The sequence below is a fragment of the Bombyx mandarina genome, chromosome 18 (assembly GCF_030267445.1).
Source record: "Bombyx mandarina strain Sakado chromosome 18, ASM3026744v2".
Lineage (NCBI taxonomy): Eukaryota > Metazoa > Arthropoda > Insecta > Lepidoptera > Bombycidae > Bombyx > Bombyx mandarina.
Window position 1 is genome coordinate 1,810,205 of NC_143224.1, and position 26,452 is coordinate 1,836,656.

The 26,452-nt window shown below is 39.0% G+C and overlaps 1 protein-coding gene across 7 annotated transcripts in view; it reads left to right on the forward strand.

Annotated features, from left to right (window-relative positions):
• Positions 1–26,452, forward strand: part of sdt (MAGUK p55 family member stardust) — a 167,491-nt gene that overhangs the window by 7,209 nt on the left and 133,830 nt on the right. For 5 of the 7 annotated variants that reach the window (XM_089734536.1, XM_089734538.1, XM_089734537.1 and 2 more), the window contains exon 4: positions 22,448–22,581. In XM_089734536.1, coding sequence (XP_089590662.1) covers positions 22,448–22,581 — 134 coding nt within the window. Of the gene's footprint in view, positions 1–1,351; positions 1,587–22,447; positions 22,582–26,452 lie in introns of those variants that run through there. The other 2 variants (XM_028181377.2, XM_089734539.1) reach the window with 1 other exon arrangement.

Below are 26,452 nucleotides of genomic sequence, written 5' to 3' on the forward strand. Positions count from 1 at the left end.
GCGTGTTTTCAACGTGGAAAATATGAATTTCTTGCTTAGTGATAAGTTATAGATAGAGATAGATAATGCACAATTTAAACTCATTAACTCTTTATTTAATGTTTTAACGAATGGGGAACGTAATATTTCGTGCAACCATATGTTCAAGCATGTATCCAATTCCACCCTCCAAGAGACAAAGCTGTGTAATTATGCAGATCCGACTCTTAATGGAGATTGGCCTCAAACGTAGCTCAGACCAGACTGTGGAAGCTGCTTTGATTAGTACGCCAATTGTCTGGAAACTTTGATTAGTGTCCTACTGGTCTTAAGAGTTTACTGTTCTATATAATAGTAGAGTGGTAGCTTAATTTTGATAACATCGACTTCTGGCATTTAAGTGACAAGATGTATTTGTTTATATTTGATTGAAGCTTAATTAATTTTCAGACTTATATCAAGGATGACATTGGGACACATTTTTTTATAAATTATGTTCACACAGTTAATAGTACACTATTAGACACAAATCTAAAAAAATATATATACAGTCAAAACCGTTTACTGCGACGTCGTTTAAAACAACATGCCGGTTATAATAACCTAGAACAAAGGTCCCGGCTGAATGCTATATGACCGCCTTATTAAAAACATTGCTTTATACGACATTGCTAATAACGACATACCTCATAAAACGACCACATTTAACTAATATTTCGGAGAATTAGATCTGTTAGAACGACCGGCTAAGCTGTATTGTAAACAATTTGAATAGGTATCCACATTTGTCTTTAATGGCTATTAAAATCAGGAAAGAAAACAATAGGATTTAGTTTAGTGTAGAGTCTTTTCTAATTCTTAGAAACAAAACACGTGCATGCGGTAGAGTCAAAGCCCACTTCTTCATATCTCTTCAATTAGTTTGTTATTTATCTATACACAAGACGCACCAAAACTTTGTGGAGTTATTCGTGAAACTTTCAAAATGTCGCAAAGAAAAAGAAAACAAATTAATATTGAAGAAAAATCACGTAGTAAATATATTTTTCCAATAATTCCCTATCGATTTGTTTGTACTTGCACGATACACATTAAACATTACCGGTTGTTACGACTATTGGTTTTTACGACTGAATATGAGCAGTCCCTTCGATGTCGTTATAACAGATTTTGACTGTATTAGAAAAGTTAAACAAGACCCCAAACAGAAACAATATACTTTGCGACCCGTTAACCTTCATACCAGTAAAGAAATCAAGGAAAAGGTAACAAAAATACCAGCTTAGAAGATATCACATCAAAAACCAATAAGGTGTAAAAAAAATCCAATAAGGAAATCTAAATCTCATAAGTGGCAACCCAGCGATCGTACAGTGCGACAGAGAAGGAACACCGGATCGCGAGTTGCTGTGCTTGTACATTACGTTTCACAGTGTTTTCCAACACAGTTTCAATAATATTTAACAACAAATTACATGTGTTTTGCCTAACGTACGGCCTGTTTAAATAACACGATACAAGTGTCGGTGTATCCGACCTGTTTACAAGTGTAACAATTGTGTAGTGAATAGAAAGTTTTATTGGTCACTGAATTCTTACTGTAAGAGGTGAGTGAACTTTTCCCGTTTGAAAGAAGGCTTTTGCCCTTTTCCCATCGTCTGGACAGCATCTAGATTGACTGCTGTTAGCAAACAGATGACTTGTTCATCTTGATAAATAAAAATTTAATAAATGTCTTACAAGAAAGCGAGTTACAACAATTTATGACTCATAAATTATGTTATTCCCTATGTTATCTTTAGTGGTAAACAAAACATCGTAAAAAGTGTTTAATGATTCAAAATAGCGGCAAAATTGAAGTTTTGTCGAAAGTACACGTTAAGACACACGAGAGTTACATTTAGAAAAACTATACTACTGGTAGATCCGGTTTGGCGGGTGAGAGAGACTGGTTTTGAAGATTTATGAAACTAGTTTTATGCTGAAATATGTACATCGTAGAATATTTTTTTCGTTTTTTCCCTTGAAACATGTAAACAGTAATTTCTATAGGCGTTTCAGAAGTGTGTACATGTTTGTCAAATGACCGAGAATATATCTTGTTGAAGCGAAAAATGTCTTATTTTTTTATCTCTTGATGGAATATACATATTTATTAGCTAATGCAGCGCTACAAAAATGCCTTATAATACATCTATACTAATATATAAATCTACAGTGGTTTTTACGGATGTTCCGTTATAACTACTGAACCATGCATCTGATTGACTTGAAACTTGGCATCCATGTAGAAAATACATGTACTTAATGGATAGGCTAATATTTATATGAGCGTTGGACTTCCTAATAATAATGACAATCACTACATAGTATAAAACAAAGTCGCTTTCTCTGTCCTTATATCTATTTGTCTGTCCCTATGTATGCTTAAATCTTTAAAACTACGCAACGGATTTTGATGCGGTTTATTTTAATAGATAGAGTGATTGAAGAGAAAGGTTTATATATGTAATAACACCCATTAAATAGTGGAGAAATCAATACTAAATTACAGTTTCCGAAGCGAAGCGAGGGCGGGTCGTTAGTAAATAATAATGTTAATTTTAAATGCCCAGCGAAGCGGGCGAGTTCGGCTAGTTTTCTTATAATCCTCAAAGACAGATGAGAATTAAGACATTCTGATGGTGAGAAATAACTGTTGCCCATGGAAAACACTAACGCCAAGGGCAAAACCAAATTGTTATCTGCCATTGAATTCTTATTTAATACGACAGTCATTTATCAACGAAAATAAATCGCCTATAGCACCAATCGTGAGCGTTCGTGAATACCCCTCCCACACTTAGGCAATGAGTACGACTTTTAGTTTTTATTGGTGGTAGGGTTTTTTGTGAGTACGGAAAGGTACAAGCACTCTACTTATTTCTGACGGGCAGGATTCTTTCGACTCATGTTTATTATTATGATTGAAAGTTTACTGGTGGCCCGAAGGCCTTTCCAGTTTCACCGGGACAGGTGGGCGAGCAAAGGCTCAGCCAAGAGGGGCGGGATTTGCTAACAACTGCCCGAGCGCCTCCGAAGGAGACCTAACAACTCAAGAGCAATTGCTTCGCGAATGAATCTATTACCGGATCGGAATCGCGACCCACTGAGAAGATCCGGCGAGAAACTCAGCGGGCTGATGCATGGGTTAGGTTGCACGTCTTTGTCGAGTTCGACGAGTACGGTTACCGGGGTCCCTAAGCCTGCCCCTAGTATTAGAGCTGAAGGCATCTAATGCAAAGGTTATTGGATCTGATGGATCTGTAAGGAGGTTCGACTCATGTCTGGAAGTGTGCGGCCGGATTCCATTTGTAACGTCTATGAGTTACTGTAACCAGTTAATACCAATAATAATTGGCACGAGACATCGTCTGTCAAATTAATGCAATTTAAAAAAAAAATCGTGAAAAGTTACTCACATTAAACTATGTCACTGTTTTCCATTATTATAATTTTTTTTGCTTAGATGGGTGGACGAACTCACAGCCTACCTGGTGTTAAGTGATTACTGGAGCCCATAGACTACAACGTAAATGCGCCACCGACCTTGAGATATAAGTTCTAAGGCCTCAAGTATAGTTACAACGGCTGCCACACCCTTCAAACCGAAACGCATTATTGCTTCACGGCAGAAATAGGTGGGGTGGTGGTACCTACCCGCGCGGACTCACAAGAGGTCCTACCACCAGTAATTTGGTATTTGATTTAGTAAATAATATTTATTAATGTAAACATTAATATCTTTTAATTCTTGGAAAGCTCACAACAGATAATTCTTGTTGTTAACTAAAACTACTATTATGATTTAGTCTAGAATAATTTTATTTTCGTTTCGTTTTATTATTTGCGACTTTAGAATTATTTTACAGTTATATCTGTGTTTCGGGAATCCCTAACATGATCATTCTTGGCCCAAAAAAATCAATTTTTATTTTGGAATTGCTTAACTCTTAGCCTACTGAGTTTCTCGCCGGATGTTCTCAGTGGGTCGCGATTTCGATCCAGTGGTAGATTCTGCGAAGCACTGTTCTTGCTAGGGCTAGTGTTAGCAAATTCTCTCAGGTTGAGCCCGTGAGCTCACCTACCCGTCTTGGCGTGACTGGAATAGCCTCACAGGCTACCAGCAAATAAGTAGAGAAAAAAAAAGTGTAGCTCGTAGGATATAAAGAAAAAATTACGGATATTTGAAACTGCTATCTATTTAGTGCTCGGCGTCGGAAGGTAAAATTTGATTTCGAAATATCCGTATTTCGTCGTCAATGCACCCGATTTCGGAAACGAATTCTCAAAATTCCCGATCCTAAGGATCAAAGGGACATGAGTATTTTAAGTGAAATTCCGAAAGACAAAAAGGTACTAAATTAAATTACAAAGTTAATTATAAATGCATTTGAATACAGAAACCTAAGCAATATAATAATATATACTACAGGTCCCGCAGTAATCGAAATTCGACTATAATTAATTGGAATTGTAAGTTTGTACACTATGATGATTGTATTTTATACTTCTATAATCACAAATTTCGCCAAGGCTACACTATAAAAAAATATTAATAAAGACAAACAATATTTAATCTATTCTCAATTTGACCACAAACGTCAAGAACAAAAGTTTGACAATAAATAGTATGCATGTGTGTGTGCGTCAAATACATGGTATGTAGTGTGTGTAATGTTTTCTTTATTGATTTAATTTACCTTTTATGCATTATTAAAAAAAATTGTTAGCAGTGTCCACTTACTCTCTATATTCTTTATAAGTGTGGAAAATTTCATACTACTCCGTCCGCGCAATTTACGTAAAAAGGGATACAAAGTTTTTGCTACACGTATTAATATATAAATAATGTATAATATAGGTGCTGTTACTTATTTACTCTGTAATATTCTTGCAGTCGAAATAAAATAAAATAAAACCGTCAAACTACTCGTAACAGCAAAAACAATACGCTTTGCCTGAATTAAGCATAACGTGGATTTCGTGAAAGAATGACCAAATGTTCCTATAGACCGGAGATTCCGCGCGTCAGCTAATTTAAAATTGCATTAACACGCAGCGTGCAATACCAAACGCATCACTAATTGTGATTTTTTTTATGTTGGCATTTTCTTCGGTTTTGTATAATGATGTAATAACAAAAATGATACAGTATAATGACAATAAAAACGCGAGATTAAACCGTAAAATTCGTTTTTGATAATAATCTTTTTCATGTCATTTTGTGTTTTAAAGCACCAGTTATAACCGATTTAATCAATACTGTTGCTTCTTATTTAAGTAGCTCACATTTATATTTTTATAACTGAAGAGTTGGGGTTTTTACTTTTCTTGGATTGTTGATGTCCATCGCATGCGTTTGCTTGCTTCTTCTTCTTCTTTTTCTCCACCTTATCCCACTAGGTGGGGTCGGCACAACCCCCGAACCGGAATTTTTCTATTTCATTCTCTTCTATCAGCCGTCATCTCAACACTCACTTCTCTCTCTCCCAAAGGCTCGCTGGCCTCCCAAAAAGAAATAATTCCGATTTGGAAAGTTCGTCTCCGTTAGATGTCTACTCATAGAATATCTGAACTGTAGTGGGCGTGTGAGAACCGTTACAGACTGACATACAAGCAAAATTTAAATTAGTATAAAAATATGATGACTAATGTTTTTTTTTTTTTTTGAAATCATTGTAATGTGATTATTTAAATAGGCAAAGACAAAACAATTCAGTTCTTTTACGCCTCTGTATGAGAAGCGATTTTTTTAAAATGTTGAGTAGCAATAACAAAAAAATTGCATCTTTCTTTTCGTTCATTTAAATAAAGAACAAATTTTAATAAAAAAAAAAAACTACCAGCCACCGTTAGGCTACCAGGGATTAGGTAGAGAAAATAAAATGTAGGCGTCACCCTCTTTTAGGCTCTTCAAACAACGGTCACCGTCCTCGTCGAAATTGTCGACTCCGACGAAGAGTTCGACGTGCAAACTAGCCCTTAGATAGTACCCACTGAGTTTCTCGCCGGATCTTCTCAGTGGGTCGCGATTCCGATCCAGTGGTAGATTCTGCGAAGCACGGCTCTTGCTAGGGCCAGTGTTAGCAACTCATAGATTTTTGTAAGATTGTGTTTTCTATATTTGATGATAACGTTTCGTCTAAGGGAAGAGTCTTCACCTCATTTCTAATATTAGAGTAGAATGTCTTGTGAGCCCGCACGGGTAGGTACCACCACCTGCCTGCCGTGAAGCAGTAGTGCGTTTTGGTTTAATGGATGGGACAGCCGTTGCTATTAAACTGAGACTTGAAACACATTTATCAAGGTGAGTGGCGGCATTTACGTTGTTGATGTCTATGGGCCCCGGCAACCACTTAATACCGGGTGGGCCGGAGGCTTGGCCATCCAAGTAATTAAATAAAAATATAATATCCCATGTACTGGCCTCATGGAACAAATAAATATTAGTTGCGATGGCTTCTACAAATAAAATTAGATTCACCTCTCTTTAAAAAAAATCATCTATCAAACTAGTGTAAAAACTCGTCAGCTTCAAAAATAATGAAATTAGTCAGCTCTAGTAGAAAAAACACCAAAGGTAGGACCTTGTCGGGTGCTCACCGACGAAGTTATCTGAAAAGTTGTAAGGGGTCAAATATACAATAAACTTAAAAACTACTTTGTAAGTTCAATAAAAGAAAACCTTACTGAAGAGAAAAGAGACTGTTGATTTAAAACACAATTTGAGAACAACTTTACTTTTTACTTTCATAAGAGAAATAATTCAATAAAACAAAATCGAAACTTTCACATCAAATGGATGGAATGTCTGGAAAATATCGATACGTCCTGTGATTTTATTGTATAGAAACCTACCACCAAGCATCGATCCGTATTGATTCTACGTAATTGAAAACACAAGCTTCTTTTAGTAAGACCTCTCACGGAGATGACTGACTTGATCGCGCAAAAACTAACAATCGCTAAACAAAAACCTGGTGCGACCTTGACTCGGCTTCGCTGTGGACGCGTCATAACTCATATGCTTATATATATAAAATGTTGAGGGTCAAGATTCCTTAGTCTAAGTTTTTTTGGGTAGAAAATTACGCTCTGAAGACGGAAAAAAGATCTGTCTTCACACGCTTTTTTGTTGGGGTTAATATGCTTTCAGACTACGCTATCATTACTGGTGGTAGGACCTCTTGTGAGTCCGCACGGGTAGGTACCGTCACTCCGCCTATTTTTGCCGTGAAGCAGTAATGCATTTCGACTTGACGGGTGGGGCAGCCGTTGTAACTATACTGAGACCTTGGAACTTATATCTCAAGGTGGGTGGCGCATTTACGTTGTAGATGTCTATGGGCTCCAGTAACCACTTAACACCAGCTGGGCTGTGAGCTCGTTCACCCATCTAAGCAAGAAATACTAATAGCATATAGTATATAGCTCATAGCACAACAATATCGCGCACCATACACGGCTATGGCACGTTCACACTGTACTGTACTATATATTATTGGCTAAGTATACGCTGCTATACTATATGGCACTATAGTATAGCGTAGTCTGAAAGCAGTTTTAGAGGGCAGATTTTACTATAACAAAATCGCATTCTAAGTACTTACGGCTGGAAACAACCTACTTGCCCGTTTCTGCCACGAAGCAGTGACGTGTTCTTGATTAAGATGACTTGGCACAGCTGCTACATTATTGAGATATTATGATGTCTATAGATTCCAGTATCTATCCAACATCCGATGGGCTATGAGATCGTTTACGCATGAAGCGATAAATAAATAACTTTACCTAGTCTTAAATGGCCCTCTATCTTTAGTTTTTTATTGCTTAGATGGTTGGACGAGCTCACAACTCACTCGGGGCTAAGTGGTTACTGCAGCCCATAGGCGTCCACGACGTAAATGCGCCACCAATCTTGAGTTATAAGTTCTAAGGTCTCAGTATAGTTACAACGGCTACCCCACCTTTTAGACCCAACGTATTACGGCTTCACCGCAGAATTAGGCAGGGTGGTGGTACCTACCCGTGCGGACTCACAAGAGGTCCTACCACCAATAATTACGCAAATTATAATTTTGCGGGTTTGATTTTTATTACACGATGTTATTCCTACACCGTTTGAAATATTAGGCTATTTTTCGATGAAGGAAGACAAATATAGTTAAACGATCATTTACCTTGCGGGAAAACTCTTTTGAAGTCACTCAAATAAGTTTATAGCCATTTCTAAATGAATGAAAGTCTTGCTTCATTTTCCTAATTCAATTTATTTAAATGTGTCATAAATACATTTCAAGGTTCCGTGACCATGAAAATTGTGACACTCTACAAAACTTGCATACGCCCCGTCATGACCTATGCAAGTGTAGTGTTCGCTCACGCGGCCCGCACTCACTTAAAATCCTTCCAAATTATTCAATCCCGTTTTTGCAGGATAGCCGTCGGAGCCCCGTGGTTCGTCAGGAACGTCGACCTCCATGACGACCTGGACTTAGAGTCCATCAGTAAGTATCTACAGTCGGCATCGATGCGCCACTTCGATAAAGCGGCACGACACGAGAACCCTCTCATCGTGGCCGCCGGTAACTACATTCCCGATCCTGCGGACAGAATGGAAAGCAGTCGACGTCGCCCAAAACACATCATTTCGGATCCTCCCGATCCACTAACGGTGCTTTTAGGTACTTCAAGCAACGGTCATCGTTCTCGTCGAACCCGTCGCTTGCGACGAAGTGCTCGACGAGTGAATTAACCCACAGACACAGCCCACTGAGTTTATCGCCGAATCTTCTCAGTGGGTCGCGTTTCCGATCCAGTGGTAGATACTGTGAAACACGGCTCTTGCTAGGGTTCGTGGTAGCAATGTCGTCAGGTTTGAGCCCCGTGAGCTCACCTACATGTTAGGGCGAAGCTGAAATAGCCTCTCAAGGCCATCAGCATAGGTAGGAAAAAAAAGCAAATGAGTTAAAATAAACACGAAATTAAAACATCAAAGTGTTTTCAATAACATTTTCTAAGCTACATATCTCCGAATTCTTCCACGTCGTCTTCTTATTTGGGAGTGCAATTGTTTTGTGTGAAACAAAGCGTACTGTTACGTGACGAATCGTTGCATGTTGTGCCACAACAAAATTGCTGTACAGAACACATTGAGTTGAAGCTTTGTAACCTAAAAATAGCCATTCTATAACTGCTCATTATTTTTAATTTCTCACGGCAGCGGTTTTTGCACGCGTCTAAGTTGTGGTAAATTTCTGACACCTCGTTAAAAGAAAATCATTTCACACTTTCGTTATAAACGCTATAAATGCTATACTACTTAGAATAGTATTAAAAAAAAACCATTTATTTAATGCGACGTCACTTAATGAATCGAAAATTATTTATTATCATGCATCGATGTGTGTAAAATGCAATGTTCAGTTATATGTCCAGGTTTTAAGTGTCGGTATTTCGATATGATTCCAATTTAGACCTTGTCTCAAAACGAAACATGCATTTTGCGGTGTCTCTTGCGTTTGATAATCATAAAACTAACAATAAAGTTTAACCGGCCTATTCAAGTCCTTAAATGAGGTTAAGCCTTTTATACAATCTGCTCAATGATGTCAAAGCCTTTCACTGGTGGTAGGACCTCTTGGGAGTCCGCACGGGTAGGTACCACCACCCCGCCTATTTCCGCGGTGAAGCAGTAATGCGTTTCGGTTCGAAGGGTGGGGTAGCCGTTGTAACTGTACTGAGACCTTAGAACTTATATCTCAAGATGGGTGGCGCATTTACGTTGTAGATGTCTATGGGCTCCAGTAACCACTTAACACCAGGTGGGCTGTGAGCTCGTCCATCCATCTAAGTAATAAAAAAAAAAAACTGTAGGTACGTCAAACCTCCCCCGGTGAAGGTCAAGGGGCGACCTGAGGGGGTGAGGCCGCGCGGCGCGCTACCAGCACTCTAGCGCGCTGCCGTGGAGTGAATAGAGCGACCGGTCGACGGTGTATCGCGTCCCGACCCGGCAGGCTGGTTCTGGTCCAGCGGGGTATTCCGGGACACCAGCGGCACCGTCTGGGCGGCCCGACGGGCTCCCGTACCGAGACGGCCGACGTTTCAGAGCCTTCGATTCGCCTCGAAGGTTCCATCGGTTGGGCGTCCTTGGCGTGAGCCGCGCCGTCTGGTTGTAGTGTTGACCGCGGTAGCCCCCCTACCTCATCCGGGTTCTGACCTCGGAGGGGATCGGACGTCGGGTGTAAGAGTGCAGGGGAGTCGTTTAGTGGGTGGGTCCTAAAATCCTTGGGCCCGCGGTCTGCTCACAACACCATGCAGACCGTTGAGTCTCACATACCCCGCGCGCCCCTTTTGCGCGGGGACCTCGTAGGAGGTTCGGCCCTCTACCCGAAAATGGATCATTACATTAGATGGTTTACGTTACGAGATTTACGTTACCGTATGTCAAAACAGTTTTCGTGCCCACGATTATGTGTATAAGTTTTGAATTTCGAGAACGTGACCATTCGATTTTGAGACGAAAATAAGTAAATTCATTCTTGATGCTGCTGAAAATAATTCATTTTACGGACGGTAGAGGCGTTGCTTAAATCCTATACATTGTTTCTCGATAGCGATACGAATGCTTTTTCGATAGTCATTCGTGCTCGCCCTGCTCAGTGTAAACCTTCTGACCATACATTTTGCTGTGGGTCTAATCTCGCGTGATCGGAACACACAACCGTTACGTCACACACAGTCACGAGAAGATGTCGGACACATTGGTACGTGTTCAACAATCACTTACAATTATTATTTTTTATCTAAGTTCTATCTTCAAGCGTCGTCGATTTTATCATACGAAAACTTATTTATTATTTACGATAATTTACATTATTCAAAACTATTTCCTTGTTTATAGCTATTCCTTTATTAAAGACTAGCTGTACTCGTCCGCTTCGCTGGGCAATTAAATTTAAGATTATTATTTCTGATTCCCATAAAGATTCTCATCATTAACGCCCGCGCAACTGGTGTAGGGAGTCCAACACTCATATAAATATTAGCCTACCCATTAAGTACATGTATTTTCTACATGGATACCAAGTTTCAAGTCAATCGGATGCATGGTTCAGTAGTTATAACGGAACATCCGTAAAAACCACTGTAGATTTATATATTAGTATAGATGAGTTGTTTTATGATTTCTTGTTATTCTTATAATTAAGTAATTGTATTAGTAACTATTCTTCTTGTAGCTCATACAAAATCACTAGCTTCAGGTTAGAATAAGGCACTGGAATTGATTATTTGATAAATTGATGTTAGCTAGTACAATATCCCATCTTAAGCATTTTTAAAAAAACTCATTTAAAAATCACATTTTTTTCGCGTCACCAAGTTTATAAGGGAATATTACAATAGTTAAGGTCTAATTTAAGTTCCGACTAGAATAGGCAATTAGAATGTGTACCTTCTACAAATTTAAACATCATTAAAAATATTAATAAATCAGGAAATTTTTTTTAAGAATATATTCTGAAGTCATAATCGTAATTAATATCGATAAAGGAGTCTGTTAAAGCAACACGACAATAGCTTGATCAAAACAGCAATGGAAACCGGCAACAAGAGAGTGAAGTGAAATTATGATTCGTGAAACCTCCCGCAGGACCCAATCGAATTTCCGGAATGCTCACCTGATTTGACAGGTGTCCAACTTAACTTGACAGAGTGGCCAGTAAGTAGTAGTGCTGTAATATCCCCCGAGGCTCTCTCTCGCGAATGGTAGATGCAATTAAAGACACTTTCACGGCTTAATCTGGCGTTTATTTGATTTGTATTATAACAATTTCCGATGAATCATCTGATCGAAGTAATCGTTCCCCGAGATTATATTGTTTAGGTGTGTTTGATGAATTGTCTGTTTAAGTAGAATGTGACGGTCTTCTATGTTAGATTTCATTTTGTTTATTTATTTGATACTAGCTGACCCGGCAGACTTCGTAGTGCCTCAATCGATAAATAAAGGAAGGACCTAAACTTTTGTATAAGATAAACTAAAAACAAAAAAAAGGAATCCGTCCGACGGGGGACACGTCAAAGGAAAAACAAAATTGTTATTTTTATTTAACTTCGCTCATTTTCATATTTATATACCTTTTAAACCTTCTCTGGAATTCCACAAATAATTCAAGACAAAAAATTAGCCAAATCGGTCCAGCCGTTCTCAAGTTTTAGCGAGACTAACGAACAGAAATTTATTTATATATTTAAAGATGTTCCTCGTACCTAATCTCTCTAAATACTTAACTTCCTACCTAATAGTTAGTAGTAGCCTAAGGGGCTATTTCAACTTCGTGCGGACCGGTAGGTGAGTTCATCGGCTCAACTTGAATTTCTAACACTGGTTCTAGCAAAAGCAGTGAGAAGATCCGGCGAGAAACTTAGTCGGTTGTGTCTATAGGCTTGTTCGCACGTCAAACTCTTCATCGTAGTCGACGAGTTTGACAAGGACGGTGACCGTTTTATTATGTATTGTCTTTGAGGAAATTTCTATAAAAATCCGAATAGACTGTCCCAGAGTCTGGATGGGCGATTTCTCATCTGGGAAAACTAAATAAGCAACTTGTTTCGGTAATAGAAAGATTGGTCGCAATAATGACAGCGAAACATTTTCAGTGGCATGATCGACAGTTGTCTAAGAACTCTTGACTATGTCTTGAATTAAATCCATAAAATATAGAAGTAGTGAGGAATAAGAATTAACAGAGCAATTGTTTTTAAAGTGTTTCAGTATATGCACCAAAGACAGTACTGAACCTTTTTCCAGTTAGCCTCCAAGTAAGTTTATTTCTTTTTCCCGGAAAAGGCAATCTCAAGATTGAACCCATTTGATGATAAAGAGCTCATTTATTCACTTGGATGGGCTAAACAAACATAGCAAATATAGCCAAGTGATATTTTGTATAATTACTTGTGGTACAGCATTTTGTGAGCCCGCAAGGGTAGATACCACCACCGGCCTGACTGAGCCTTTGCTCACCCACCTGTCCTGATGAAACTGGAAAGGCCTCCAGGCCACCAGTAATTATTCAATCCTAAAAAAAACCACTACCCAGTCTATTTCTGTCGCGAAGCAGTGACGGCTCCGATTTGAAGGGAGGGGCAAGCGTTGTACTGAAATATAGAACTCATGTCTTAATGTGAGTAATGGCATTTACGACTTTGACATCTTTAGGCTCCGGTAACAACTTAACATCATGTAAGAAGTGAGCTCGTGCTCCCGTCAAAGCATTTTTTTCGCGTCATAAGCCCATAGTGTACGTTACCAACTCCCATTAAATTAGAGGCTGGATTTGATTTTATTTCAATTTGAATTGAATTTCCAATAGTATTTATTTCATTTCATAGGAGAATCGGCTATCCATCAAATCGGTGAACAAATTACATTAAAATACTTATCATCAACTAAAAGTATATACTACTAGCTGTACCCGTCCGCTTCGCTGGGCATTAAAATTAACATTATTATTTCTCACCCCCACAAAGATTCTCATCATTAACGCCACCGCAACTGGTATAGGGAGTCCAACACTCATATAAATATTAGCCTATCCATTAAGTACATGTATTTTCTACATGGATACAAAGTTTCAAGTCAATCGGATGCACGGTTCAGTAGTTATAACGGAACATCCGTAAAAACCACTTTAGATTTATATATTAGTATAGATATAGATAAGATTCATAAAATAGTGCTTGTCCTCTAATAAAAACTATATTCAAAACAAAAAAATATATTCTTAGCCCTCAGTATCTTAAATGTTAGAGTAAAGAATTTTCACATTTTTCATTTTTATGGCCGCCATAATAAGTAGGGGAGGTCCTCTAGAGAGTTGTAAATAAGGGTTTAGTTCACCCGTGGGAAGGACACCATCGCGATCCGATACTTTGGAATCGTGTTGGCGTAATGTACGACACTCAATGTTCAACCAAAAAATATTACTATTTTTATTGAAATAGAATGCAATGAATCAACAGAATTTGCCGCTTCTCAAGAACCACAGAAAGTGATTTTTCATCAAACATAAAAAAAATCTGGTGGTAGAGCCTCTTGTGAGTCCCCACAAGTAGGTACCACCCCAGTGCATATTTCTGCCGTGAAGCAGTAATGCGTTTCGGTATGAAGGGTGGGGCAGCCGTTGTAACTATACTGAGACTTTAGAACTCATATCTCAAGGTAGGTGGCGGCATTTACGTTATAGATGTCTATGGACTCCGGTAACCACTTAGCACCAGATGGGTCGAGAGGTCATCCACCGACCTAAGTAAAGAAATAATATAATTACCGAATACAAACTAATCTTGTGAGGTGGTATTCTCCCGATCACGGTCACGGATCGACCTGAGTGGTCAAGGCTATACCGCGCTGGCACCGGGAGGATGGGACGACGTGGCTACGACCGGAATCCACTTTGCAGTTCGCGTTTTGGTCGTCGCCGTTGTCGCCAGGCATACTGTGGAAGAGCAACCCGGTCAGCGGTGTATCGCGTTGCAACCCGAAAGGCTGGTTCAGACTTAGCGGGGTATCACGAAACACCAATGGCATTGCCCAGACGACCCCTTTGCCACAGAAACCGGCGTCGTTGGTGGTCGATGATCGTCTTGACGAGTTGTCTTCGGGTGTCGTCGGAATAGCACCGCATGACTGATTAAAGTGTTAACCACAGGAACCCCCTACTAAGTTCTGACCCCGGGCGGAGACGGACGTGGGTAGGGCTCCAAAAATTCCCCACATAACCATTGTTCCTCCAAGCCTCAGAATCTTCGCATCAGGTTCGGCCCTCTTGCTGAAAAAAAGAAAGTAATCTAACGTTTGTATCAATAATGATTAATAAATTGAAAATCGGAAACATATCATACGCGGCTTAAAATAAAATTAGCATTGAAATTAATAAAGCCCCTGAGATAATATTAACATCTATGTTTTTTTTTGTTTTCATGGAACTCGGACGAGCTTATGCAATGGTGGACGTCTGTCTTTTACCCCCTACCTATTCGCTAGTAGCCTAAAGGGCTATTCCAGATATGTACGGACGGGTAGGTGAGCTCACGGGCTCAACCTGAGAGAATTTGCTAACATTAGCCAGAGCAGTGCTTCGCTGAATCTACCACAGGATCGGGATTGTGACCCACTGAGAGATCCAGCGAGAAACTCAGTAAGCTGTGTCTATAGATTAGATTGCTCGTCGAACTCTTCGTCATAATTCGTGTTCAACGAGGAGAGTAGCTGGTGCTTGAGGGGCCTACAAGCACCAGCGGCTATCATCGCTCATTGGCACAGCGAGCCAACTATGGCAGATATTGAAACCAATCAAAATTATGTTATCCCTGTTTTATTTATTGATGCACAAAACAAGTTACAATCATTACAGTACATATTAGCTAAATTGTAAAAGTAGCACCTTGATCTAATCTGGATTGCAATCTAAATGGTATACGCACTCAGCAAATCCATATTAATATACATAGCTTTGGCTGTTGAAAACAAAATTACAGATATTGATAATTAGCCATTGTTAAATAGGATATCCTTCACACATCTGACAAATCCTCTGAGTCTAGGTTCAAAAATATCAAGGTGGCCACCTTTTTCTTTATCAGCCTGTACCTCTCCACTGCTGGATGTAGGCCTCTCCCATAGTCCGCCACAATGATCCTCTGCTTTCCGCGTCTATTGTCCCCCAGCATATCGCCGCAAGTCATCGGTCCACCGGGCAGGGGGACGCCCAAAGCTGCGCTTACGTTATCCTTATTTACGTTAAGGGAAATTCACATTTCTGTTTCACTTCAAGATTTATTAGGTTATTAATGTTCTTGAGAATGTGCTCCTTTCACATCCGGAGTTTCGCGATATAGATACTGACAGTAGAAAATATCTCAGAAACGTTAATATTGTTTATTATTCAAACGGTGATTTATTTAAAACAAAATTATTTTAAGGCTGCGTATTTGGATTTTTATCGACGTTTGGGCTTTTTTTTTCTTGGTAAACATAATTTTAAATGATTCGTTAATAGTGTATGATACATTTAATTTTTTTTGCTTTATAGCTACCTAAGAATTCAGGGTTTTTAAATTATTTTAAGGCTGTGTATTTGAATTTTTATCGATATTTGAACTTTTTTTTCTTGGTAAACATAATTTCCAAAGGATTCATTAATAGTGTATGATATATTAAATTTTTTTTGCTTTATAGCTACCTAGGAATTCAGGGATTTTAAATTATTTAAAGGCTGTGTATTTGAATTTTTATCGATATTTAAATTTTTTTCTAGGTAAACATAATTTCAAATGATTCGTTAATCGCTACATACTAAAAAACAAAGTCGCTTTCTCTGTCCCTATATCCCTATGTAGGCTTAAATCTTTAAAAGTATGCAACGGATTTTGATGCGGTTTTTTTTAATAGATAGAGTGTTTGAAGAGGAAGGTTTATATGTATAATAACATCCATTAAATAGTATACAAATCAATAATAAATTACAGTTTCCAAAGCGAAGCGAGGGCGGGTAGCTAGTAGTGTATAATACTTTTTTTTTTTTTGCTTAATAGCTACCTAGAAATTCAGCGTTTTTCAAATAACGAACTGAGAAAAGAACAACTGGCCCAGTTGTTTATAATAAATAAAAGAATCCACTAATACAAAACAAGTTGTAAATAAATAAGATGAACTAAAATTTTGTCTTTTGTCTTCTTAAAAATATGATTGTGTTAATTTTAGGTTTTATTTAGAAATTAAGAAAACGAGTCGAAAATAGCTAAATTTTTGCGTGTTTTCGTGCAAACGCCTTTTAAAGTGTGATACAAATAACAATAAAAGCAACGCATAAAAGCCATCCAAAAAAAAGGACATATTAATATAATTTTACTTTACTGGTGGTAGGACCTCTTGTGAGTCCGCGCGGGTAGGTACCACGACCCTGCCTATTTCTACCGTGAAGCAGCAATGCGTTTCGGTTTGAATGGTGGGGCAACCGTTGTACCTATACTGAGACCTTAGAACTTATATCACAAGGTGGGTGGTACATTTACGTTGTGAGCTGGGCTGTGAGCTCGTCCACCCAGGTAAGAAATAAAAAAAAAACCTTAAACCTTTCACCGCTCGATGTAGTATAATTTTTAATAAACATTTTCTACACTATTTTTAGACACTTCTCACTGCGCGAGCGACGGTAACTACTTTCCATTTGATATGGCTTACACTCATCAGCCTTCGTGGGCAATAAACGAAATCTCCCAGTGTATCTTGTTTAGAATTAAACAGTTTGCGAGTAGGCGGCACAATAGCGTCGTTTGCGCAACATTGAGTCACGCGTCTCCTAAAGGAATGCTCATTCGCCTTTGGAATATTAATTTACAATTCTGCGTAGATGAAATTGAATTAAAGATCGCTTAATTAAGAAACTTACTTGTTTAGCAACGCCCGGAAAATAGTGCGGCTATGTTTATTGGTAGCTATAGGGAATCGGTCAATTTATCAACAACTTTCTTTTTTTTCCCCTACCTATTATAATCTCGCTAGTAACCTCGAGGGGATGTTCTAGATTCACCGAACTAGTAGGTGAGCTCACGGGGCTCTAACCGGAAGTGTTGCTAACACTGGCCCTAGCAAGATTAGTGCTTCGCAGAATCTACCACTGGATCGGAAACGCAACCCACTGAGAAGATCCGGCGAGAAACTCAGTGGGCTGTGTCTATGGGTTAATATACTCGTCGAGCCCTTCGTCGCAAGCGACGGGTTCGGCGAGGACGGTGACCGTTGCTTGAGGTACCTAAGAGCACCGTTAATCTACTAAAGTATATACGCAATTTAGATTGGAAATCGGCAGTGCTAGGATGTGTCCAAGTTGCAAACTGACTGGACAAAATCTCTTTAATAAATCACGAAGACACTGCTTTTCTAAGTTTACTATAATGATGCAATATCACTGACTCTAAGGTCTTGCATATTGCGAAAAAAGTAATTACGAACAAAAAGGGGTACCTAAAAATAGAAGAATATCATTTTTATTTAAATACATACTGTTCTTTTCTGTATCGTATCTTAATCACCACCTCCACCCCAATGGAGCATGAAAGGGGCAACTTTTCGAAATCAAAATTTTCATTTTTCAGTGCTACTTCCGGAAAGTTTTATTTTAATTAACGACAATTCAAGAAATTCTTCGAAAGTGCCTGTGAATTTCGGTTTCATTTTGTTTTACTCATAAAATATACTTGCTAGATGTCTCATGTCCAAAAAAAATTAAGTCACTTCATTAATATAGTAAAGATAATATAAATTTACATTATTGTATATCATAATGAATTTATCGAGATATCTACAAGTTTTTTTGATTGCGCGAACTTACTAAAAACAAGTCTTTCTAAGAACTTTTGAAATAATAGTATATATTTAAATATATTATTAATACGTGAAGCAAAATCTTTGTATCCCTTTTTACGAAAATTGCGCGGACGGAGGAGTATGAAATTTTCCACACTTATAGGGAATATAGAGAAGAAGTGCACAAAGCTAATATTTTTTTTAAATAATGCTTATAAGATACATTAAATCAATAAAGAAAACATTACACACACTACATACCATGTATTTGACATACGCATGCATACTATTTATTGATCAACTTTTGTTCTTGACGTCTGTTGTCAAATTGAGAATAAATTAAATATTGTTTGTCTTTGTTAATATTTTTTATAGTGTAGTCTTGGCGAAATTTGTGATTATAGAAGTATAAAATACAATCATAATAGTGTACAAACTTACAATTCCAATTAATTATAGTCGAATTTCGACTACTGCGGGACCTCTAGTATATTTAAATATGTAACGTTGATAACCGTAAACGTTTTAAACCATTCGTAGGGTTATTTTGCTAATTTCATTTAACAAATCAGGTAGATTATTTTTGAAACGCTGAAAACAATTTTACTCATGAATTTTGAATCGGCACAAACGCAGTCTTTGGAAAATAATGAATTAGCCAAGTGATGTATCATCCTTCTTTAAACAAGGTCTTACCGGAAGGCAGCGGTTGGCCCGGGCTCCTGATACTGCTGATTTAAGTGGTAGGCTAATCTGTCTTCGTAGGCAAACAAAAAACATTATTATTCAATGCCAGCTTTCTATCTAAGGTGCTATAAATTATAATAAATTGGGGAAAAAGTTTCTTCGCATATTTTAAGAAAATTCACAACATTTTTAATATAGTTTATTTACATTTAACTAAAGTATGTAGGTACCATTTTGTTCGATAACTTTTTGCCATCTCGTAGGTAGGGACATGATCCGATTGCTATAGAAATTTTGGGGCTTCAGATCAAAATACCGCGACAATTGGCTTTGGCAGTCCTCTCGTGATGTTAACCTGACACTGCCTAAAGTATTCTGAAGAGACCGAAACAGGTGGAAATCTGAAGGTGCAAGGTCAGGACTACACGGCGGATGCATTAACACCTCCCAGCCAAGCTCTCTTAATTTTTGCTGAGTGGCTAAAGATGTGTGAGGTCTAGCGTTATCATGATGAAAAACCACACCATTTCTGTTGATTAATTCCGGCTGCTTTCTCTCAACTTCTTGCTTTAATCTCATCAGTTGTTCGCAGTAAAGTTCAGAATCGACGGTCCTGCCTGTTGATAACAGCTCATAATGAATAATGCCCTTCCAATCCCACCACACACACAACATCGCCTTGTTGCGAGTTAACCCGGGTTTCGCCACAGTCTGTGAAGCCGGACCGACCTTTGACCACGACCTTTTTCGGACGTTCTTGTCGTACGTGATCCACTTTTCATCACCAGTTATCAGTTTCTTCAAAAATGGTTCGGTTTCATTACGTCGTAATAAAGAATCACAAATGAGTACACGGTTCATCAGGTTTCTTTCAGTGAGCTCGTGAGGTACCCAAATATCGAGCTTTTTGTGTACTCAGTTTTTTCAAATGCGCCAAAACTGTTTTGTGGTCAATTCCCAGTTCTTCAGCTACGTCGTGACTACTGAAATGCCGATCTTGCTCCACTTTTTCAAAAATGGCATCCATTTTTTCTGTAATAGGGCGACCAGAGCGACGTGCATCTTTGATATCACAATTTCCGCATTGAAAACGCTCAAACCAAATTTGTGCTACTCTCACAGACACTGCACTAGGTCCATAAACATTGCAATTTTTTTTCGCGGCTTGCGTTGCATTTTTACCTTTTTTGTAGTAAAATTTTAAAATGTATCAAATTTCTTCATTAGATTCACTCATCTTGACAGTACGAAAATTAAAAAAAATCACACATTTTCCTAATTTGAATTTGGAATTATGTTCTTAAAAATTTAAACTTTTAATGATACCAAAACCAGCCAGATACAAATAGTATAGCCAAAGAGATTTTATTACAAGCTCACACATAAAAGTCGTCTTGGCCTAAAGGATAAGATGTCCGGTGCATTCGTAGAGCGATGCACCGGTGTTCGAGTCCCGCAGGCGGGTACCAATTTTTCTATTGAAATACATACTCAACAAATGCTCACGATTGACTTCCACGGTGAAGGAATAACATCGTGTAATAAAAATCAAACCCGCAAAATTATAATTTGCGTAAACACTGGTGGTAGGACCTCTTGGGAGTCCGCACGGGTAGGTACCACCGCCCTGCCTATTTCTGCCGTAAAGCAGTAATGCGTTTCGGTCTGAAGGGTAGGGCAGCCGTTGTAATTATACTGAGATCTTAGAACTTATATCTCAAGGTGGGTGGCGCATTTACGTTGTAGATGTCTATGGGCTCCAGTAACCACTTAACACCAGGTGGGCTGTGAGCTCGTCCATCCATCTAAGCAAAACATACTATAATACGAAAAGACTTTTTCCCCAACCTATTATTTAGCCATGTTACATTTTAACAATAGGGATCTTGAGAGCTCGCGGAGAAATTATCGAACTTTTAACTTTTTAAGCTTGAGTGTCCACTTAAAACAAACAGCACTAAATAAAGAAAACTTGTTCAGACCCGTACGGATTCAAGTGTGCCGCTAAACTTTTTCGTTAGTAAACACGCTAAAGATTTTAATCCACTTAACGTTTTCCGAGCTCTCTCCTTTAACTTACTTATAATTTATGAAGAGAAAATCCGGGCGGGGCTCTTAAATATTTTATACGTCGTCCGGCCTCCGGTGCTGCGATGGATTATAGCAGCCCAGATTATGAGTTCTCAGGGATCGAGTAAATTTTTAAGAGAGCCCGCTTTTACGTTCGACCATTTAACAGCTCAGGATGATATCAGCTGATAGATGCAGTCAGGCCGTCGTCAATGTACAACCTGTCTCCTTTATCTGGTCTCTTCGTGCAGATTTTTATGACGCCTTATATGGTTTTTATTTTATTTTATTGCATTAATGGGTGGACGAACTCACGGCCTACCTGGCTTTAAGTGGTTAATGGAGCCCATAGAGATATACAGATATCTATTCTAAAATCCCAGTATAGTTACAACGGTTGCCCCACCCTTCAAACCGAAACGCATTACTGCTTCAAGGCAGAAATAGGCAGGGTGGTGACATCTTATATGGTTTTATTTTTATTTTATTCCATTGATGGATGGACGAACTCACGGCCCACCTGATTTTAATTGGTTACCGAGGCCTATAGACATCTACAACGCAAATGCCACCATCTGCCTTGAGATATGAGCTCTAAGGTCTCAGTATAGTTAAGTTACAAAGGCTGCTCCACCCTTCAAACCTAAACGCATTACTGCTTCACGGCAGAAATAGGTAGGGTGGTGGTACCTACCCGTGCGGACTCACAAGACGTCCTACTATATTCGTTTTCTTTTTATACTTTTATAAGTTTTTGTTATTGGTCTTGTAGGTGGACGAGAAAAGGACCTAGCTGCCTGTAATTGGGTATTCTCCATAAATCTCGTTTGAAGATAGACATGACATAGCGCTCAGCAAACACCGAGGAGGGAAATTTATTCTAAAACTGGAGTGTACGAAAAATACGGAAACGCTCTATGGATGAACTCTACTTTGGTGGCGGGCGGTGCGATGTTAAAAACAAGATGATGGGATCATCTCATAATTTTTTTAAATTTTTTATTGCCTTTGCAGGCAGATGAGCATACGGCCCACCTGATAAGTGGTCACCGTCGCTCATGGACGTCAGAGCGCTCCTTATAGAACATACGGTACAAAATATAGAGGGAACCGAATTCCCTTTGTAGGCGCAGAAGCTCCAAACGAAATATAATTAAAAAAAATATTGTTCAGACAAGCGAATGAGCTCACATCCCACCTGATGTTAAATGGTTACTGAAAGTCTCACATGTATTGTCAACTATGTATGTCTTCTGTTAATATTGAATGTAGAAAAATATACGTCTTTTTTTTCAGTATCAGATATCGGGCACAATATAATCCAAGATGCGTTCCTCATCGCCGTGGAGGAGCAGGCCCGGCAGCGGCTACAGCGGCTGTCGGCCCTCAAGCGAATCACGCCCGTGGACATGTCCAAGCTCTCTGTAGAGGTGAGTTTCTATTAGTCAATATTTTTAATACGTCTCTATTCGCTTCAGACGTATGTGTATGTTAGTTTGTAACGGAATCTTTGAACATGATTTTGACCCCCCTTCAAAACGTCGGATTAATTCGAAATTTAGTATACCTATCAGAGACGGATGACAATTCAATATTAAAAAAAAATTAAAAAAGAAAATTGAAAAAATTGAAATTCAACTAAAAAATTAAAAATAAATAATAGTTTAAAAAAACAAAAAAAAATACCCTTTCTTAGAAAATCCAACTAAAAAATAGAAAATGAACTTGAATTAAAAATAGTGTAAGAAAAATGATTTTATTGTAAAATAGCGTGGGGTGCTTTTCAGGATACGAGGGCGGCACTGAAAATTTCGGGAATTAACGAAGTGACACAACATTACTATTTAAAAATGTATTTATTGCTTTTCGAAGTATTTTCCGCGAAATTTTACACATTTTTTCATACGATGGAACCAATCATTGAAGCAACCATTCCATTCGGAAGTTGGGGTCTCCAAAATGGCTGTTTTATAGGCGTCCACAGCTTCTTCAGGTGATGAAAATCTCTGTCCACGCAATTTATTCTTTATTTTAGGGAAAGTATAGAAATCATTAGGGCTTAGGTCGGGGCTGTACGGCGGATGGTCTAATAATTCTATGTTTTCTTGCTCTAAAAACTCTTTTGTTCTGTGCGCGGTGTGAGATCTCGCATTGTCGTGATGGAGGATGATGCGGCGGTTGCAGTTCTCTTTACGGAGTTCAGAAACGACCTGTGGCAAACAAATGCTAGCATACCATTCTGCATTAACCGTTCTTTGTCCCTCAAGAGGAATAGTCGTAACATGGCCGGTTTTGGAGACAAACGTGGCAACCATTTTTTTTGCAACACTCCATGAACGAACAATTTTTGTTGGCTTTAACTCATTTTCGAACACCCAAACTCGTGACTGGTTTTTTGTTTCGGGTTCGTACGCGTATATCCAGGATTCGTCACCTGATACAATGTTGTATACAGCATTTGAGGATCCTGCGTGGAATCTTTCGAGAGTTCTGACGCACCAAGTAACGCGAGCCGCTTTTTGCTCTTCACAGAGCGAATGCGGTATCCATCGCGAAAACAACTTTTTTACACCTAATTGTTCATGCAAGATTATTTGTATTTGACTCATGCCAATGTCTAAAGTTGCCTGAATTTCGCGGTATGTCACATGTCGATCTTCCTCAATCAGCTTACGCACAGCATCAACGTTTTCTTGGGTGACTGTAGTTTTTGGACGACCTTGACGGGGATCATCACTGAGCTTGACACGTCCACGTTGAAACTCAGCAAACCAGCGATAAATTGTGGTTTTGGATGGGGCTTCGTTACCAAATGCAGAAATCATCCGGTCAACACACTGTTTTTGTGTTAAACCACTTCGATAGTCATAACAAATCATCGCTCTTGAATTTTCTCGAGTCAATTCCATTTTCTCAACGACTAAACAAGTTTGACAAAACCTCGTGACAAGACCGAGAATCTTTTTTTAAATAAATAAATGGTATTCGATTTTTAAAACCAAGGAGTTTTCAATTAAAAAGATTTTAATATGACAGGAACAGTGGAAATATTCCATTCCCGATACTTTTAGTGCAGCCTAGTATTATCAAAATAACCCTTCTACTCATATCTGTTCATAAAATATTTATAACTACTGATACCATGCACCCCACGCTTTTTTTACAATAAAATCAGTTTTTCTTACACTATTTTTAATTCAAATTTATTAAGATATATTTTCTATTTTTTAGTTGGATTTTTTATAAAAGCGTATTTTTTTAGTTTATTTAAACTGTTATTTATTTTCTGCTTGTAACCTAAGGGGTTATTCGAGCTAGGCGCGGACGGGTAGATGAGCTCACGGGCTACACCTGAATTTGCTAACACTAGCCCTAGCAAGAGCAGTGCCTCGCAGAATCTACCACCGGATCGGAATCGCGATCCACAGAGAAGATCCAACGAGAAACTCAGTGGGCTGTGTTTATGGGGTTAGTGACTCTGGCAATCTATAAGTGCTGTTCAGTTCACAAGCTTTTCACAGATCTACTTTCAGCTTGAGGTAGCTATCCTAATGCACATTCTCCGTATATTATACCAATGGCCTTTATTATACAACGCAAAGACACGAAAACAAAACGGCAATAAACTGATGCTTGATAAAAAGACCAGTAAATTTAAATACCATTGAATAACAATGAACTTCTAATTGTATTTTAATTACTTTAACGACTTCGAAGAACTTAAAGCAATCATGAGATTTCCATTGTGTTATTTTCCCACAACTATTAAATATTAAAAACTTGACTAAACACGGAGAATTTAATTATTCATAGTTAAAAATAAAGGCCGGTATCATATGTATCAGTCTAAAAAAATGAAATGGTAAGGCACAGCTAATTGCTGTAGGTAGCGGCCTCCCCCCGGTGAAGGTCAAGGGGCGACCTGGGGGGTTGAGGCCGCGCGGTGCGCTACCAGCACTCTAGCGCGCTGCCGTGGAGTAAATAGAGCGACCGGTCGACGGTGTATCGCGTCCCGACCCGGCAGGCTGGTTCTGGTCCAGCGGGGTATTCCGGGACACCAGCGGCACCGTCTGGGTGAACTGACGGGCTGCCGTACCGAGACGGCTGACGTTTCAGAGCCTTCGATTCGCCTCGAAAGCTCCGTCGGCTGGGCGTCCTTGGGGTGAGCCGCGCCGTCTGGTTGTAGTGTTGGTAGCCCCCCTACCTCATCCGGGTTCTGACCTCGGAGGGGATCGGACGTCGGGTGTAAGAGTGCAGGGGAGTCGTTTAGTGGGTGGGCCCTAAAATCCTTGGGCCCGCGGTCTGCTCACAGCACCATGCAGATCCTTGAGTCTCACATACACCGCGTGCCCCTTTTGCGCGGGGACCTCGTAGGAGGTTCGGCTCTTTACCCGAAAAAAAAAAAAAAAAGGCACAGCTAATTGCACACACAAATCTCAACTATATTATTTTACCACGGCAGTGTCTGTCTACCTTTCGAACAAGAACGAAGGATTGCTTCGCGACAGAAATATAAATGATTAGGATACCTAACCGAGCAGGTTAAATACAGAACTTATTGACACCAACTTATCTTGAATCAATAAAAACTCCTCATAAGACCATTTATGTTCAGTATATGATTAAAACTACTTTCGGTTTACTACATAGGTTTAATTTCGCATTTATTGTTTTCATATTATTACCACCGTTTCGTAATACTTTAGAATTTTCGTGCTCATGGATCAATGGGCCATGCTCTATCTTTTTTAATTTTTTTTTATTGCTTTGATGGGTGGACGAGCTCACAGCCCACCTGGTGTTAAGTGGTTACTGGAGCCCATAGACATCTACGACATAAAGGCGCCATTCACCTTGAGATATAAGTTCTAAGATCTCAGTATAGTTACAACGGCTGCCCCACCCTTCAAACCGAAACACATTACTGCTTCACGGCAGAAATAGGCAGGGCGGTGGTACCTACCCGCGCGGACTCACAAGATGTCCTACCACCAGTAATTACGCAAATTATAATTTTGCGGGTTTCACTTTTATTACACGATGAAGGAATACTTCACCGTGGAAGTCAATCGTGAACATTTGTTGAGTACGTAATTCATTAGAAAAATTTGTACCCGCCTCGGATTCGAACACCGTTGCATCGCTCAACACGAATGCACCGGACGTCTTATCCCTTAGGCCACGACGACTTCAAAAATCTGTCTATCTCTCGGCCTATATTTAGGATGTTAAAAAGAATGATGTGACATGTTCCTAACTAATAAAATATCATTAATTTATTAAAGATTAGAGAGAGAGATA